The sequence below is a fragment of the Sciurus carolinensis genome, chromosome 2 (genome assembly GCF_902686445.1).
Source record: "Sciurus carolinensis chromosome 2, mSciCar1.2, whole genome shotgun sequence".
NCBI classification, from domain to species: domain Eukaryota; kingdom Metazoa; phylum Chordata; class Mammalia; order Rodentia; family Sciuridae; genus Sciurus; species Sciurus carolinensis.
Window position 1 is genome coordinate 28,653,350 of NC_062214.1, and position 14,588 is coordinate 28,667,937.

General features: G+C 47.9%; 1 protein-coding gene across 1 annotated transcript; it reads right to left on the reverse strand.

Moving 5' to 3' along the window:
* Positions 1-554: 554 nt before the first annotated feature.
* Positions 555-12,177, reverse strand: Ddrgk1 (DDRGK domain containing 1). The gene is made up of 9 exons (XM_047539911.1): positions 12,022-12,177; positions 10,522-10,728; positions 9,293-9,405; positions 8,978-9,079; positions 4,762-4,884; positions 4,403-4,441; positions 1,795-1,851; positions 1,241-1,289; positions 555-873 (listed from the first exon to the last, which is right to left on the reverse strand). The coding sequence occupies exons 1-9, from the start codon at positions 12,110-12,112 to the stop codon at positions 734-736; spliced, it is 921 nt and encodes a 306-aa protein (XP_047395867.1). The 5' UTR covers positions 12,113-12,177; the 3' UTR covers positions 555-733.
* Positions 12,178-14,588: the final 2,411 nt, after the last annotated feature.

A 14,588-nucleotide genomic window follows, 5' to 3' on the forward strand; every position in this document is an offset into this window, starting at 1 on the left:
GGAGGTATAGCCTAAGAGGTTTCTCCACTTTCACTGTGAGGGGGATTAGGTAGAGAAAGCTCTTCTAGGCCTCAAGGACTGGGTTTGCAGGGCACAAAGGAACATGGTAAATACACAAGGGTTTTTTTGTTTGTTTTTTGGTTTTTTGTGGTGCTGGGGATTGAACCCAGGGCCATGTGCTTGCGAGGCAAGCACTTTACCAACTGAGCTATCTCCCCAGCTCCAATACACAAGTTTTTAATGAATAAATGCGTAAGAATGGGATTTCTGCCAGTTTGCAAGGAACTCTCTCCACCTCTCAGTTTTTTCTTTTTTCAGGACTTGGGATGGAACCCAGGGTATCACACATGCCAGGCAAGCATCCTACCACTAAGCCACATCCCCAGCCCCATATTTTGTGGTGCTGGAGATCAAACCCAAGGCCTTGTACATGCTAAGAAAGTATTCTACCATGGCTACATCCTCAATCCCCATGGATATCTTCTGAGGCTAAGATTTTACCTACTCATCTGAGATCCCAGGCCAGGTCTTTGTCACACTAAGCCACACCAAGCTCAGCAGTGCTTACAGGCCTTTAATCTACAACCTCCTGGCCTCACTCCATCACTGCCCAGGATGGTGGGGAGAGATGAAGATGTATTGCCAGGCAGGCCACATCAGCTCTGAGTCCAAGAAGGCAGGGCTGGGGTCAGGCTGGTGGGGGGGGGGGGGGGGGGGGGGAGGGGGGGTGCTTCTAGCCCCAGGCGATGAGGGAGTTGCTGGCCTGGGCAAGCTCAGTGATGGACACCCGGCCCCGCTGTCGGATGAAGTTGGCCACAGCAGCCAGTTCCTCTGGGGTTATGTAGATGAACTTGCCCCGGTCGTCAATCACACCTGTGGGGATATGCAGGTTGTGGGGCTAAGCCCTCCTAGGACCTCACAATCTAACCTAAGAATACCCACCCATTTCTTCACAAGCAGCTCAGAGCCCCCCAGGTCCCCTGCCTGCCTGACCTTTCCTGACTATATCCAATCCTGGCTAGGTAAGTCAAATCAGGCTTCACTGTCTATCCTCATAACCCCACAGCCAGTGCCAAGCCTCGGCATGTCTTGTAATTGCATCCAACCATTCAGTGCCCTTCTTTGAATACCCACCCCTACTCAGAATGTCATCCTGCTTCTGCCACAAGTCCCTACAGTCCTCTGTGGCTAGATATTCCCAAGGCCAGGGTCTTTATTGATTGAATATCAATCCTCTCACCTGTTAGAGTTCCATCAGCCAGCAGGTCCTGGATGCGGTTGATAGTGTCCTATGAAGAGAATACTTCTCAGAACAGAGAAAAGTACTATTGTCCCAAAGGAAAAAAACACTTTGCAATTTCCCTCCTGCTATAGCCAAACTCCTTCTCTCACTCTCTTGGCTATCCCATGTGAATCTGCCTCTCCTTAGGAGGGGCCATAAAGAGAAAAGGCTCTAGTCCTGGGTCCCACACGACCACCATCAGAGGCTCTATTCCAGTTGGGAGGGGAACAGTGGAGATATTTGGCCAGGAAACAGCCTGTCTGCAAGACAGTTGTCAAGGTAACTGGATTTGGGCCAGTGGAAGGATGGGATTTTAATTTTTTTCTTTTTCTTTCTTGCTTGTTCTTTCATCTAGTAGAAATACAGGATTCCTGTGGTGCCAATAGATTCCTGCATTCTAGGTTGGGGCAGTTTGGACAGGGCCTCAGGACTCTGAATCCTTATGGCAGCAGGCACCCTGCTTCACACAGACCCCACAGCCTCCACATAGCAGGTGACCTTCCAGAACTTACCTGGGTCCGTAGGCCCACCTGGGAAGCCAGATCTTCCAAGAGTACAACCTTGGACTGCTACAGGAGAGGGAGGAAATGGGAGAGAGGATGAGCTTGGGTAAATCCCTCCCAGCATGAGGGTGTCCTTTGAGGTCAGCATTCTGATCTGAGGTTTTCAAAAAAGGTTTTTGGTTGGTGGTGAATGCCTGGCACTGCTGAGAACACTCTACCACTGAAGCACATTCCCAGCCCCTAAAAAGATTTTTTTTAAATAGTACTAGGGAGTGAACCCAGGGCCACACACATGCTAGGCAAATGCTCCACCACTGACTTACATCCTCAGTCCTTTATAAATTTAATTTTTGAGGCAGGGTCTGGCAATGTTGCCCAGGCTGGCCTCAAATTTGAGATTCTCCTGTCTTAGCCTCCCAAGTAACTGGGATTACAGGTGTGCATCACTGTGTCAGCCTATTTTTAAGAACTATTACCAAGACGTGTGTTTGCTGAGGACCTAACAAGGCACTGAGAGGATGCAGGAGAATAATGATAAACAAAACACAGCTACAACCCTTGAGCTCACAGCCCAGCTGGTAACACAGTAAGTACATGAATAAGGAAAGAGGAGACAAAAGCACCAGTGAGCCAGGATCTCTCAGTAGACCCAGGTGGGATTCATTCCTGCCTCACCTTTGCTCCGACCCCCTCAGCCAAGATCCCCCACAGCTCTGGCATGCTCATTCTTATTCTCACCCATCCTCTTCACACAATCTGAGGCACTGAGATATAACTGTCACTATCACTGACAAGTACTTTCCATACATAACTCCACGGCATAATCCACGTGCTGCCCTCACACCCTCAGTAAAACCTTAGTTTGCAGGGTACAGCCAAGGATTCGTGGCTGAGTATACATATGCATCTGCCCCTGCCTCCCCCACAGAGAGCATGTGACTAAAGAGAAGGTGGTCCCTTGCATTTCTGTGAATCTTCCACAGCAAATGAGCTGGGGGAGGAGTGACTCTGTGAACCTCCCCGGCTGCAGATGGCATGTGACTTGTTTAAAATGCCAAACCGTATGTGCAAACAGGAAGGCAAGCAAGAGGCAGTTGGGCCAGGGGGTGGGCAAACACAAGGTGACCTGATCAGTTGGCCTCTACCTAAAATAAAGGGAGCAGGCACTGGGTTCTTGGTGACAGCTTAGAACTTGACCACAAATCACACTAGGTGGTCCTTAAAGACAGCTTGAGGTTCTTTAAGTGTGCTGAAAAACATGACCAAATGAAAAAATAGACAAACCCAGTCAAGATCAGAAAATGGAATGGACCAACAAGAGCAAGCTATCCCTATGTCTCATGTAAATTATGCTATGTGCAGAAACCTTCCTCTGGTTTTGAAATCCCAGGTCTAATGAGCCCAGTCCCTTGGAGTTAGGGAGAAAGGTGGGTGGACTGAATTTTGGAAGTCCCCCTTCTTGCTGCAAGACAGCAACTTCAGGAGAATCACCCAACACAGGCTTGAGAAACTCATAAGCTCCAGAAGAGTTTAGAGAATCCCTGAGAATGGAACCTCCAGGGAAGCACTGAAAACAAGGATCAGAATTGCCCTGGGGACTTTCCTCTAGTCTGTGCAGTGGTGAGGGGGATGCTAAATCACCTGGAAAGGCACTCAAAGGAGGCACTTTCAGACTATTTTGCTTCCCACTGCATAGATAGGGACAACAAGTTCCTAACAGAAGCAAGACAGTGGGAGAGATATCATGCCCAGGGCAATAACCCCAGGTCAAGTGTGACAGGCTCAAGAAAGGGCTCCATCAAGGGAAAATGATTGAGGATGTCAGCATTTCTCCCTACTAGGAACCCCAGGGCCCCAGGCCATGAGTCCAGCCCCTCAATGCTGGGAAGGTGTCTAAACCCTGCTCTCTTTTGGGAGAGGTGGAGGAGGATTATGCAAGACCCAGTTCCTTGGCAGCCCCTGGTACCACCCCCACCATCGCCCCCGCTCCCTCTGCACTCCTTCCCTCAGCCGCCTCTGCACCTCTGAGCTGCACTTGAAAACCTCTCCCCTCACCACATCCTTTGTGGGAGAAGTTGCTTAGCAGCAAAGCAGATCAGGATGTGCTTATGCAACCTGTAGCAGCATCAGGGTGGACTGCATGGTGGCTGGAGATGGAAGCGACATAATACCACCCCACCTCAGGTTACAAAGGAAATATCATCCCATTTCCCTTGGAGAACCAAGTTCCCAGTCAGGAGCACATGGCAGAGAACGCTTGTTTTAACTCTGCAGAACCTCAGTGTGACAGAATGGCAGAAAACACATGTGAAGAGACTTGAAAACATGGTGACTCACTAAGCGTGGGGTCTGAAGAGCAGGGGAACTGTCAAACTCCAAGTGTGAGGAAGCTATCAGAGGCTTGCACCTCCCACACAGACACAGGTCCTTCTCCATCTTCTGGGTCCAAGGAGAGGGGACTCCCTTGGCCAGGACTCAATAGTTCATCCCCTCTGGGCCCCATGCCCACTTCTGCATGAGCTTGAGTGAACTGGCCTCAAACCCTGCTTGGGCCTCAGAAGGCCAAATGCACATGCATGAGACAGGATGACACCTGTACTGTTCTGTGGTCTCTTACCTTAATGTAGTTGACGAATTCTGTCAGGAAGCTGTGGGACTAGAGGAACAGAAAAATCAGGGTGTCACAGGAATCCATGCCTGACCTCCACTGTGTGTGTACTCTCTGCTCACCTGCCTACAGCCCAACTGTGTGCCTTCCCAACCACTTCTCTGCATGAACAGCAGATCCTCCCGGGTGAATAGTTCAGGGGCACCACTCTCCAGGGAGGACAAGGCCTCTTGTTACAAAGGCCTACTAACACTCATGCCCAGCCACCTCACAATGCCCAGCTGGGGGTGTTTGCAGTAGGGTGGCCAGCCTTGGGCCTCACACCAGCTGCCCTTGTGGCACAGGTTTCCCAAGGGTGGCAGGCTCACCTGCTCCTCAGTCATGGTCTCACCCACACCCTCCTCCTCCACCACGAAGGCTTCCTTCAGTTTCAGGTACTCCTCATGCTCCCGCCGGGCCTGTTCCTCCCGGGCTTTTCTCTCCTCCTCCTCCTGAAGACACAGAGAAAGAGTCAGGAATTTGGGACAGCTGCCCATCCACCTTGTTCTGGTCCCTGATATGCCTGTAGGGCACCAGGGCATACAGCCCAGCCCTCTCTCAGGGACAGAGCTCCTTTCAGACCCACACCCATGATCCCTCTTATCTTCAGTCCCATTACCAACTAGACAAATGGTATCCTCCTTACTCAGGATATCTATTTAGTAAAATCTCCCAAAAACCCTGCCACAACATGATCTTCTCCCTACCAGTCATGTCCAAACTTCATGAACAAATATCAGGTTCCATTTCTTCACCATGTACCAGCCAGCATACTCCAATCTGGCTTCTACGTACCAAGCTCCACTGAAATACTTCTGCTGTCGTCTCACCTCTGTCTTCCATCTCACAACCCTCCCAATGGCAAAGGGAATAGCCAACTATCCCCTCTTTCTATCCCCCACCCTGGACTTGCTCCTGCCCCCATTCATTCATTCTTGCCTCCTTCATCATTCGGCCCAGTTCTCCTCTATAATTCCCCCTCCGGCTGGGCACCTCACCCAGGTCCAGCACTGACAACCATTTACTCACCAGTGACCACCACATTTGTACTCCCAACCAAATCTCTCCTCCCAAATACATAACTGCCCAGTGGTGTGTCACAGGTATGCAACAAACCTGGTTCTCCTGCAGGGTCTCTGGCTGGTGAATCACACAACCATCTGGTCAGCTTCCCTGGTTAGAAATAAGTTCCCATCTACCATTTCTTTCTCTAACTTCTGCAAAACTCCTCAGTGCACCCATGTTACTTCGTCACTACCTAGTGCAATAGCCTTCTCCCAACACAACCCACACTCCAGAGCACAAAGAAAAGCGTTTTTAAAATATGATGCTAAAGGAGCTGGGGCTGGTGCTCAGTGGTGGAGTGCTGACCTGGCACATGAGGCACTGGGCTCAATTCTTAGCACCACATAAAAACAAATAAATAAAATAAAGGTGTTGTGTCTACCTACAACAACAAAAAATGATGCTAATGTCAGATATAGGGTTCTTGCCTGTAACTCCAGCTATTTGGGAGGCTGAGGTAGAAGTATAACAAGTTTGAGAACAGCCTGGGCAACTTGGTAAGAACTGCCTCAAAATAAAAAATGAAAAGGAATGCGGATATAGCTCAGTGGTAAAATGCTTGCCTAACATGTGCATGGCCCTGGATCCAATCCCCTGTACCATAAGTAAAGTTAAAAACAAAAACAAAAACAAAAAACATGAAGCTAAAGCCAGGGCAAGTAATAATATACAAGATGAGCCTAGAGCATCTTGGAGCAACAATAAGAAAGTGCTAAAAAATGAACAAAACAAGGACTGGGGATGTAGCTCAATGGTAGAGCACTTGTCTAGTACATGTAAGGCCTTGGGTTTAATCCCCAGCACAGAAAAAACAAAAAAGACTTCTCAATAAATTCTGAGGGGTTCGTAAAGCATAACTCCCTACCTTTGTAGGATGAGCATACCTCTGTTTTGATTTGTTTTGTTTCTGAGGACTAAATCCAGGGGTGCTCAACCACTGAGTTACATCCCCAGTCCTTTTTATTTTGAGACAGGGTCTTGCTAAGTTGCCCAGGCTGTCCTTGAACTTGTGATCCTCCTGCCTCAGGCCCCCAAGTAGTTGTGTTACAGTTGTGTGTCACCATGCCCAGCTGGGCATAGTGACTTCTTTCCAAAAATGAATGGGAAGGTGGAAAAAAATAACCTTACATGGGCTGGGGATGCAGCTCAGTGGTAGAGCACTTGCCTAACATGCATGAGGCCCTGAACTCAATCCTTAGCACTGTAAAATATTAATTAAAGGGCAGAGGTTTTGTTTTCTAAGAAACAGTAACATAACAGTAGAGAAAGTTAGCAAACACTATCTTACTCAGGTAACTAATGTTTAACTAATGTTTAAATCATTAGTGATGTCAAGCACTTTTGATTCATGGAATTCACTTGTCAAATCTAAACCTCAGTATAGGGCTGGGGAGATAGCTCAGTCAGTAGAGTGCTTGCCTTGTAAGCACAAGGCCCTGAGTTCGATCCCCAGCACCCCCCCCAAAAAAAAAAGTTTAAACCTCAGTATAGCTCAAGTGGTAGAATACTTGTTTTAGAGGTATAAACCCCTAGGTTTAAACCTCAGCACCACAAAAGAAAAAAATCCACAATCCCAGTTTAACCATAAGAAAAACATCAGCCAACTCAAATTGAGGGGCATTCTACAATTCTACAAAGTACTTGCCCAATATGTCTCCAAACTGTCAAGATCATCAAAAACAAGGAACCCAGAGAAGCTTAAGAAAAGTAACAACTAAATGTAACATGGTACTCTGGAAAAGAAAATGACATTAAGGAAAAACTAATGAAATCTGAATAATGGATAGAGTTTAGTTAATAATAATGTATCCCAATTACTCTGGAGGATTACAGGTTTGAGGCCAGACTAGAAGTTAGCAAAACCTGTTTCAAAATAAAAAATAAAATGGGACAGGCATGATGGCACATGTCTATAATCCCAGTGGCATGGGAGGCTGGGGCAGGAGGATCCCAAGTTCAAAGCCAGTCTCAGCAGCTTAGTGAGGCCCTAAGCAACTAAGCAAGACCCTGTCTCAAAATAAAAAAGAAGGGCTGGGGATGTGGCTCCTGAGGAAGTGCCCCTGGGTTCAATTCCTTGTACCAAAACAAACAAGCAAAAACCAACAAAAATAAATAAACAAACAAAAAGGGCTGGGGGTGTAGGTCAGTGGTAAAGTGATCCTGGTTCAATTCCTAGTACTGAAAATAATAACAAAGCATCAACAGTAGTTGTGAGAAATGTGCCAGTATCGTACTGTAAGGTAAGATGCTAAGAACAGGGGAAAATGAGTACAGGAAAAAAGAGCCAGAATACCAAACATGCATTAGGCAGAATCAATATTCAGAAATGTGGAAAACCCTTCTCTACTAATGCCCTCTATCCCACCTCCAGGCTTCCTGCCATCCAGGGTCCTGAAACAACAGGATCAGTCATAGACCAGCTAGGGAAGCCTAGGTTCTTACTCCATACACCCTACATCTCTGTGCTGTTCCTTTCTTAGAAACCTTGTTCTCAAACAAAAAAGCATCTGGCAAACATTCATTAATCACCTTTATTGCAGTGGCTCCCATTCCCTGAGACTCTCCTCTATGCCAGGCCCTAAATGGATCCACCATCTCTTACAATGACCTTTAACAGCTTCAAGGCCCTCAGAGTCTGAAACCCCTTTAGCTGACCCTTTCCCCCTCTCCTCCTTGGTTACTGTGTTCTAGCCACTCTAACTACCTCGATGTTCCTCAAATGTTCCAGGCACACTCTACAAATCATATGAATAAAAAGGCTGGACTATACCTATAATCCCAGCAACCTGAGAGGCTGAGGCAGGAGGCCTGCAAGTTTGAGGACAGCCTCAGAAATTTAGCAAGACCTTTAGCAACTTAGTGAGATTTTGTCTCAAAATAAAAAAGAGGGGCTGGAGAGATAGCTCAGTTGGTAGAGTGCTGCCTTGCAAGCACAAGGCCCTGGGTTCAATCCCCAGCACCGCAAAAAAAATAAATAAATAAATAAAAAATAAATAAATAAATAAAAAAGAACTGAGGATGCACCTCAGTGGTAGAATACCATTGGGTTCTATCTCCAATACAAAAAGAAAAGCTAGGCACAGTGGTGCATGCTTGTAATCCCAGCAGCTTGGGAGGCTGAGGTAAAGAGGGTTGCGAGTTCAAAGCCAGCCTCAGCAATATAGTAAGGCCCTAAGCAACTCAACAAGACCCTATCTCTAAATAAAATATTTTCTAAAAGGGCTGGGAATGTAGCTCAGTGGTCTAGTAAGCTGGGTTCAATTCCTAGTACCAAAAAAAAAAAAAAAAAAAATCCCCACCTCAGGCTCTGCTTTTCAGCAACAGCTTCCATGTTTAGAGGCCAGAACAAAATAAACCAGGGCCTACTCCTGTGCCTTTCTTCTAGGACGGAGGGGCTAGGGAGTTGCACAGGAAGCAAAGCTGGTTGGTCAGGGGTCAGAGAATAGGATGGTCAGAGGATAGGATGGGTCTCAGTCTCACCTTCTGTTCCTCCTCCAAGCGAAGCCGCTCCTCCTCCTTTTTCCACTCGGCCTCACGCTGGGACTCCAGGCGTTTCCGCTCTTCACGTTCAGCCTCCTCTGCCTAAAGAGAAGCCTTCATAGGGGCACCCCCATACACATGGCTTGCCCCACTCCCAGAAAGGTCAGGGAAGGTAGTGTTTAGGTGAGGGCAAAGACCAAGACTGCAGGAGACAGAGTCAGGCAAGTAGTAAACAACAGTACAGTGTTAAAGGAGTACAAGGGCAGAGTCACCATTTCCCACTTCCCAGAGCTACACCCAATCCCTCCTGCTTGCCTCACGCTGGGCTTTTCGAGCCTGTTTCTCTTCCAACTTCCGTAGTTTCTTGGCTCCAATTTTCCCTGTGAGGTGAGTTTCCACTGGCTTCTCAATGCCTTCTTCCTCCTGGGCTGAGTATGGTCAGAGGAAGACATTTCGTGTCCTAGCTAGAGGGGATCCATCCCACCCCTTGTCACTCTCCTCATAAATGAACCCCTTCCACCCACCTATGAATGTCAGTAGCCCAGCTCTGCCCTACTGAGGCATCTGCCATAAATTCATGTGTGTGTATGTGTGCTGGGGGTGGGAGCATCTGTAAGGAGAAGGTACAGATGAGACTTTAGATACTGCATAGATGTAAAAGGGAGATGCCAATATCTGGGTATCTGAGGATCACAGGTGGTGCTGTCTGGGATTGCAGAGGTCCCTGGTTTCTAGCTTGGTGCCAAACCTCCAGGAAAGGATAGCCCTATAGGGAAATTTATCCCAGTCTCAAGTCCAAAATCCTTCTCATTCTAGTCAGGAATTATTGAGCATTCAGGGCTTAGATCCTGGCCAGGATTATCCCTTTGTCCTACTAGAACTAAGCTAAACAGATATTCCCAACCCCTTGTTTACCTGAGAGCCAGCTGAAAGTTAAAGATATGCTGATTCCTGAGCAGTAAGGGTATCTGACTGCAAGTCTGAGACAAGAGGGATGATACAAAGAGGACCTTTTTTGAGCCCAAAGGGCTAACCTCAAGGATTAAAGGCAAGAGTTCCAAAAGCCCTAGTTTCTAGGAAAGATGGTGATATCCCCTCTTTAGGCTCAAGCTGGCACTTAAGTACTGGAGAAGAAGCATTCTTTTCTATAATTCTAAAGGCTCTGTTGATCTTCTGACACCAAGGATATGGAGACATCTATGTCAATAAAATGCTTCTATTCCCAAACCCTTCTTCTGGGGTTACAGGTGACCAAACTCCAGGAAGGGTACTGGGATATAACAGGTGAACTGAGGAACTCTCAGGTAAATCTAAAGACCCCTGTCCTCCTGTGTTTAGGCACTGAAAGCCAAGATAAAGGAAGACAGGGTTAGCCAAATAGAATAGTCAAGAACCAGTCAGAGACCAGAACCAAAGTCTGGATCCTAAGTGTCCACTCACTCTATCCCATGTCTCTGATGTCCCTCCTACACTGCAGTTTCATACTCCACTCTCCCCCTTAGGGAGAATCCAGCCTTCTTCCCACCAAGCTGGGCCCTTCTCACCTGGAATGACAGCTTCCTCTTCATTCTCATCCACTTCTGTCCAGGCTACCTGCTGGGCTCGACGCTGGGCTTGCAGGCGGCTGCCCAGGTCCCTCCTGCGCCGAGGCCTGCCTGCAGTTCTCTGTTCCTCAGGCTGCAGAGGCCGAGACTGGGCTACCTGGTCTGCTACTATTGGCTCCTCTTCATTGTGCAGTGACTCTTGACCAGCTTCAGGAAGAGAGGAACCAGGACACTGCAAGGCAGCTCAGCCTCCTTGATAGCCCAGGGAGCAGTATCTTGGACACCTCACCCTCCTCTGTTCAAACCTCCCAGACTAACCACCCATTGCACAAAGCCCCAGCTTCACAGTCTGATTGCCAAGGCCTTTACAACCTGGGTCACACCTTGGTCCCATGCAGCAAAGCTCCAGCCTTCCCTCCTGCCTGTGATGATACTTTTCTCTCCCCTCAAGACCCCACCTCTCCCACCAGCCTGTTGGGACACTCCCAACCTGATTTCATCAAATGCCCATTTCAGGGCACTAATTTTTTAACACTGCCCATCATGATTTTATTTTACTTTGAAACAGATATAAAATTGCAAGTCTGAAAGAAAAAAAAAAGTACATCGCAATTTATTCAAATGAAAGATTTGGTCTCCCCCCAACCCCTTACAAAGAAATCAAATGTCACAGATACAGCCTGAATTCTGCTGGTTAATTCCACCCCACTCCCTCCCCTGAGGTAACTTCCCTTCAAAGTAGGTGCGTGTCATTCCTAACCTCTGGCACTCCAACCAGAGTACATTTCTCAGGCAGGGGCTGACTCTCCCCTCTCTGGAAAATCTGTTGGATATGTGCCATACCTCAGCTTCTCTCCCCTGACCTTGGAGCATGCAAGTACTCTGAAGTAGCTGGTGGGCTCAGAGAGCAGGTAGAGACAGATATATATACAAAACCCTATGTTGACAAGAGATGTAGGAAGGAGAGCTGACAAGTTTTTCTGTTCTGTGTCCTGGCCAACGATATGGCTTGGTCAGTGGGCAGAACACGGCATAGGTAAAGCCAAGGCAGCATGGCTGCTCTCCTTGGCGAGGAAAGAAAGGGCTTCTGAGGTTTTTTGAATCACCTCATGCTCCCTCCAGCTCCGGGTGGGCAGAAAACACCCAGAAGTTCCCTCTAATAGGGTGCCGGTCTGGGAGATGGGAAACACTGCGGCCTCCTATGGGACTGGCCCAGATGGATAGGATAGTTGTCTGTCTGCTCGAGCAGGCCCCTCTGGGTCTGGAGGTCGAGAGTGCCAGGAAGTGAGGTTCTCAGGTACGGGCGAAGTCACCCAGTTCCCTATCACTGAGGCTCGCACCAACACTCGGTCATGCCCATCTACTCGCTTGAGCGCGCCGGTTTCTTCGTCAGCCTCACCAGGTAGGCCGGCGCATGCGCAGTAGCCACAGGCGACGGCCTACCAAGGCTGAGGGCCCGAGAATCGGGCCCCACCGTCCCGGAGCAGCAGCATCTCCTACCTGCTACCGCTCTGCTACGAATGCGAGTGAGGAAGAGAATAAGACCGACAAGCACAGCCGCCGCCACTAAGTACACCACGGGCGCCACCATGATGACGACCTCCCAGCAGAACCAGCGCGTCCACGGTGAGGCCCGGATTACGGGCGCCCCGCCCACCGCCTATAAAGCCCTCCCGTTTCCCACGCTGGGCTCCGCCCACTCTGCGGTGCCGCGCGTGGGCTGGACGCTTCACACAGAGGCCTTAAATTTTATATTTTAAAATGAATTATAGAACCACGCCTGATGGACCACTCCTGTAATGCCAGCGGCACGGAAGGCTGAGACAGGAGGATTGCGAGCTCAAAGCCAGGCTCAACAATTTAGCAAGGTCGCTAAGCAATTTAGCGAGATCTTTCTATAAATAAAACTTTTTAAGAGCTGGAGATGAGGCTCAGTAGTTGAGCGCCCCTGGGGGTTCAATCTGTGGTACAGGATAACAAAACAAAAAAACAGATGTGGCTTACCATGATGTTTTGGAGAACAATGTTAGTCAGCTTTTCATCACTGTGACCAAAATACCTGACAAGAACGACTTAGAAGGGAAAGAGTTTATTTTAGCTGCAGTTTCAGAGGTTCAGTCCATGGTTAGCTGACTCCATTGCTCTGAGCATGAGATGAGGCAGAACATCATGACAGAAGGTATGGAGGAAAAGCTGCTCAGTCCATGGCAGCCAGGAAATGGTGATCACAAGAAGCCAGGGACAAAATAATATATAATCCCCATCACACACTCCACACACTCCCAGTGATCCACTTCCTCCAGCCACACCCCACCTGCCTACAATTACCACCAGGTAATCCATTCAAATTGTTATTCCATCAAATGGATTAATTCAACTCTCCTAATCTAATCATTTTACCTTTGTATTAATACAGGATCTTTTGAGGGACACCTCATATTCAAACCATAACAAGGAGGAAACAATATAACATCACAAATGAATATAAATTTGCAGGATATTAGTATTCCTAGAGAAGGCCAATGTTACAGAAGCAAACAAAGGTTGCCAGGCACCATGGTGCATGTCTATAATCCCAGCAACTAGGGAGGCTGAAGCAGGAAGATTTCAAGTTTGAGACCAGCCTCAGAAATTTTGCAAGGCCCTAAGCAACTTAGCATGACCCTGTCTCAAAATAAAAAATAAACTGGGCACAGTGATACATGCCTGTAATCCCAGCAGCTCAGGAGGCTGAGGCAGGAGGATCACAAGTTCAAAGCCACCCTCAGCAAAAGCGAGGTGCTAAGACAACTCAGTGAGACCCTGTCTCTAGATAAAATACAAAAAGGGATGAGGATGTGGCTTAGTGGTTGAGCACCCCTGGGTTCAATTCCCAGTACCCAAAATAAAATAAAAAACAAAAAAGGGGCTGGGGATGTGGCTCAGTGGTAAGTGCCCCTGGGGTTAATCCCAGGAACCAAAGATTGGTGGGGGAGCAAATAAAGGGAAGTTGGTGCTTGAGCTGGCTGAAATCCAAGGAAGGCATTCGGGTGGTGTGGGTCCTTTGTCTTCTTCTTAGGATCCTGAGTAACTGGTATCTTCCAAACACTCCTCTGCCCCTAATTTCCCAAAGCCACTCCTCTAAGAGGTTTGCAGGGAATGGATGGTTAGGGGTTTGTGCCTCAAAACAGAAAGCAGGTCACCAACCAAAGCAATGGTTCTTACTTTGACAAGCATCAGAATAACCTGAACACAGATCAGCCAGGCATAGAGGTAGGTACACAGCTGTAATAGCAGCAATCTGGGAGGCTGAAATAGGATCACAAATTCAAGGCCAGCCTCAGGAACTCAGCAAGGCCCTCAACAATTTAGCAAGATCCTGCCTCAAAAAATAAACAGGGTTGGGTGTAGTGGCATATGCCTGTAATCCTAGCCACTCTGGAGGATGAGGCAAGAGGAACCCAAGTTTGAAGCCATCCTCAGCAACTTAGCAAGGCCCTAAGCAACTAAGCAAGACCCTGTTTCAAAAAATTAAAAGGGGGCTGGGATGGTAGCTCAGTGGTAGAGCGCTTGCCTCGCACATGCAAGGCACATAAAAATAAAGATGTTGTGTCCATCCACAATTTTTAAAAAATTTTTTAAATAAATAAATATATAAATTTTTAAAAATGGACTGGGCATGCAGGTCAGTGGTAAATGCGCCCTTGGGTTCAATACCCAGTACCAAAAAACAAAACAAAACACGAAGGCCAGGTCAATCCCTTTCTTGTCTAAGGGTGGAGGTGGCCACTCAAGAGTGATTGCCCCAGGGCTCCTCCTGGAGGAAGAAGGCTGACTCCATGGAGGAGGGAGAGAGATGGCTTGCTTTTTGAGGATGTCAGCAGGTTAAGAATTGTCTCACAGATGGGTCTTATGGTGCACTTTAATACTCAGGACACCAAGATATGGTTGCAGTGCAGTGGTCACGAAAAATGAATGATGGATTTGAAAGGCTGGAGAGATGTGAGAACCAGAGAGTCAAAATACTGAGTTCCCAACACTGAGAGATGGGTAAAAAATACTGGGCTTGCTTTAGGCTACGCCAAGGT

Bases quoted from the DNA above. Each gene is read 5' to 3' on its own strand.
- Ddrgk1 (XM_047539911.1), bottom strand. From the start codon at position 12,112: ATGGTGGCGCCCGTGGTGTACTTAGTGGCGGCGGCTGTGCTTGTCGGT. The intron at 9,080-9,292 runs GCAAGCAGGAGG...GCTTCTCTTTAG, and splicing joins CTCGAAAAGCCCAGCGTGAG to GCAGAGGAGGCTGAACGTGA. The intron at 4,442-4,761 runs GTGAGCCTGCCA...CTGTTCCTCTAG, and splicing joins AGACCATGACTGAGGAGCAG to TCCCACAGCTTCCTGACAGA.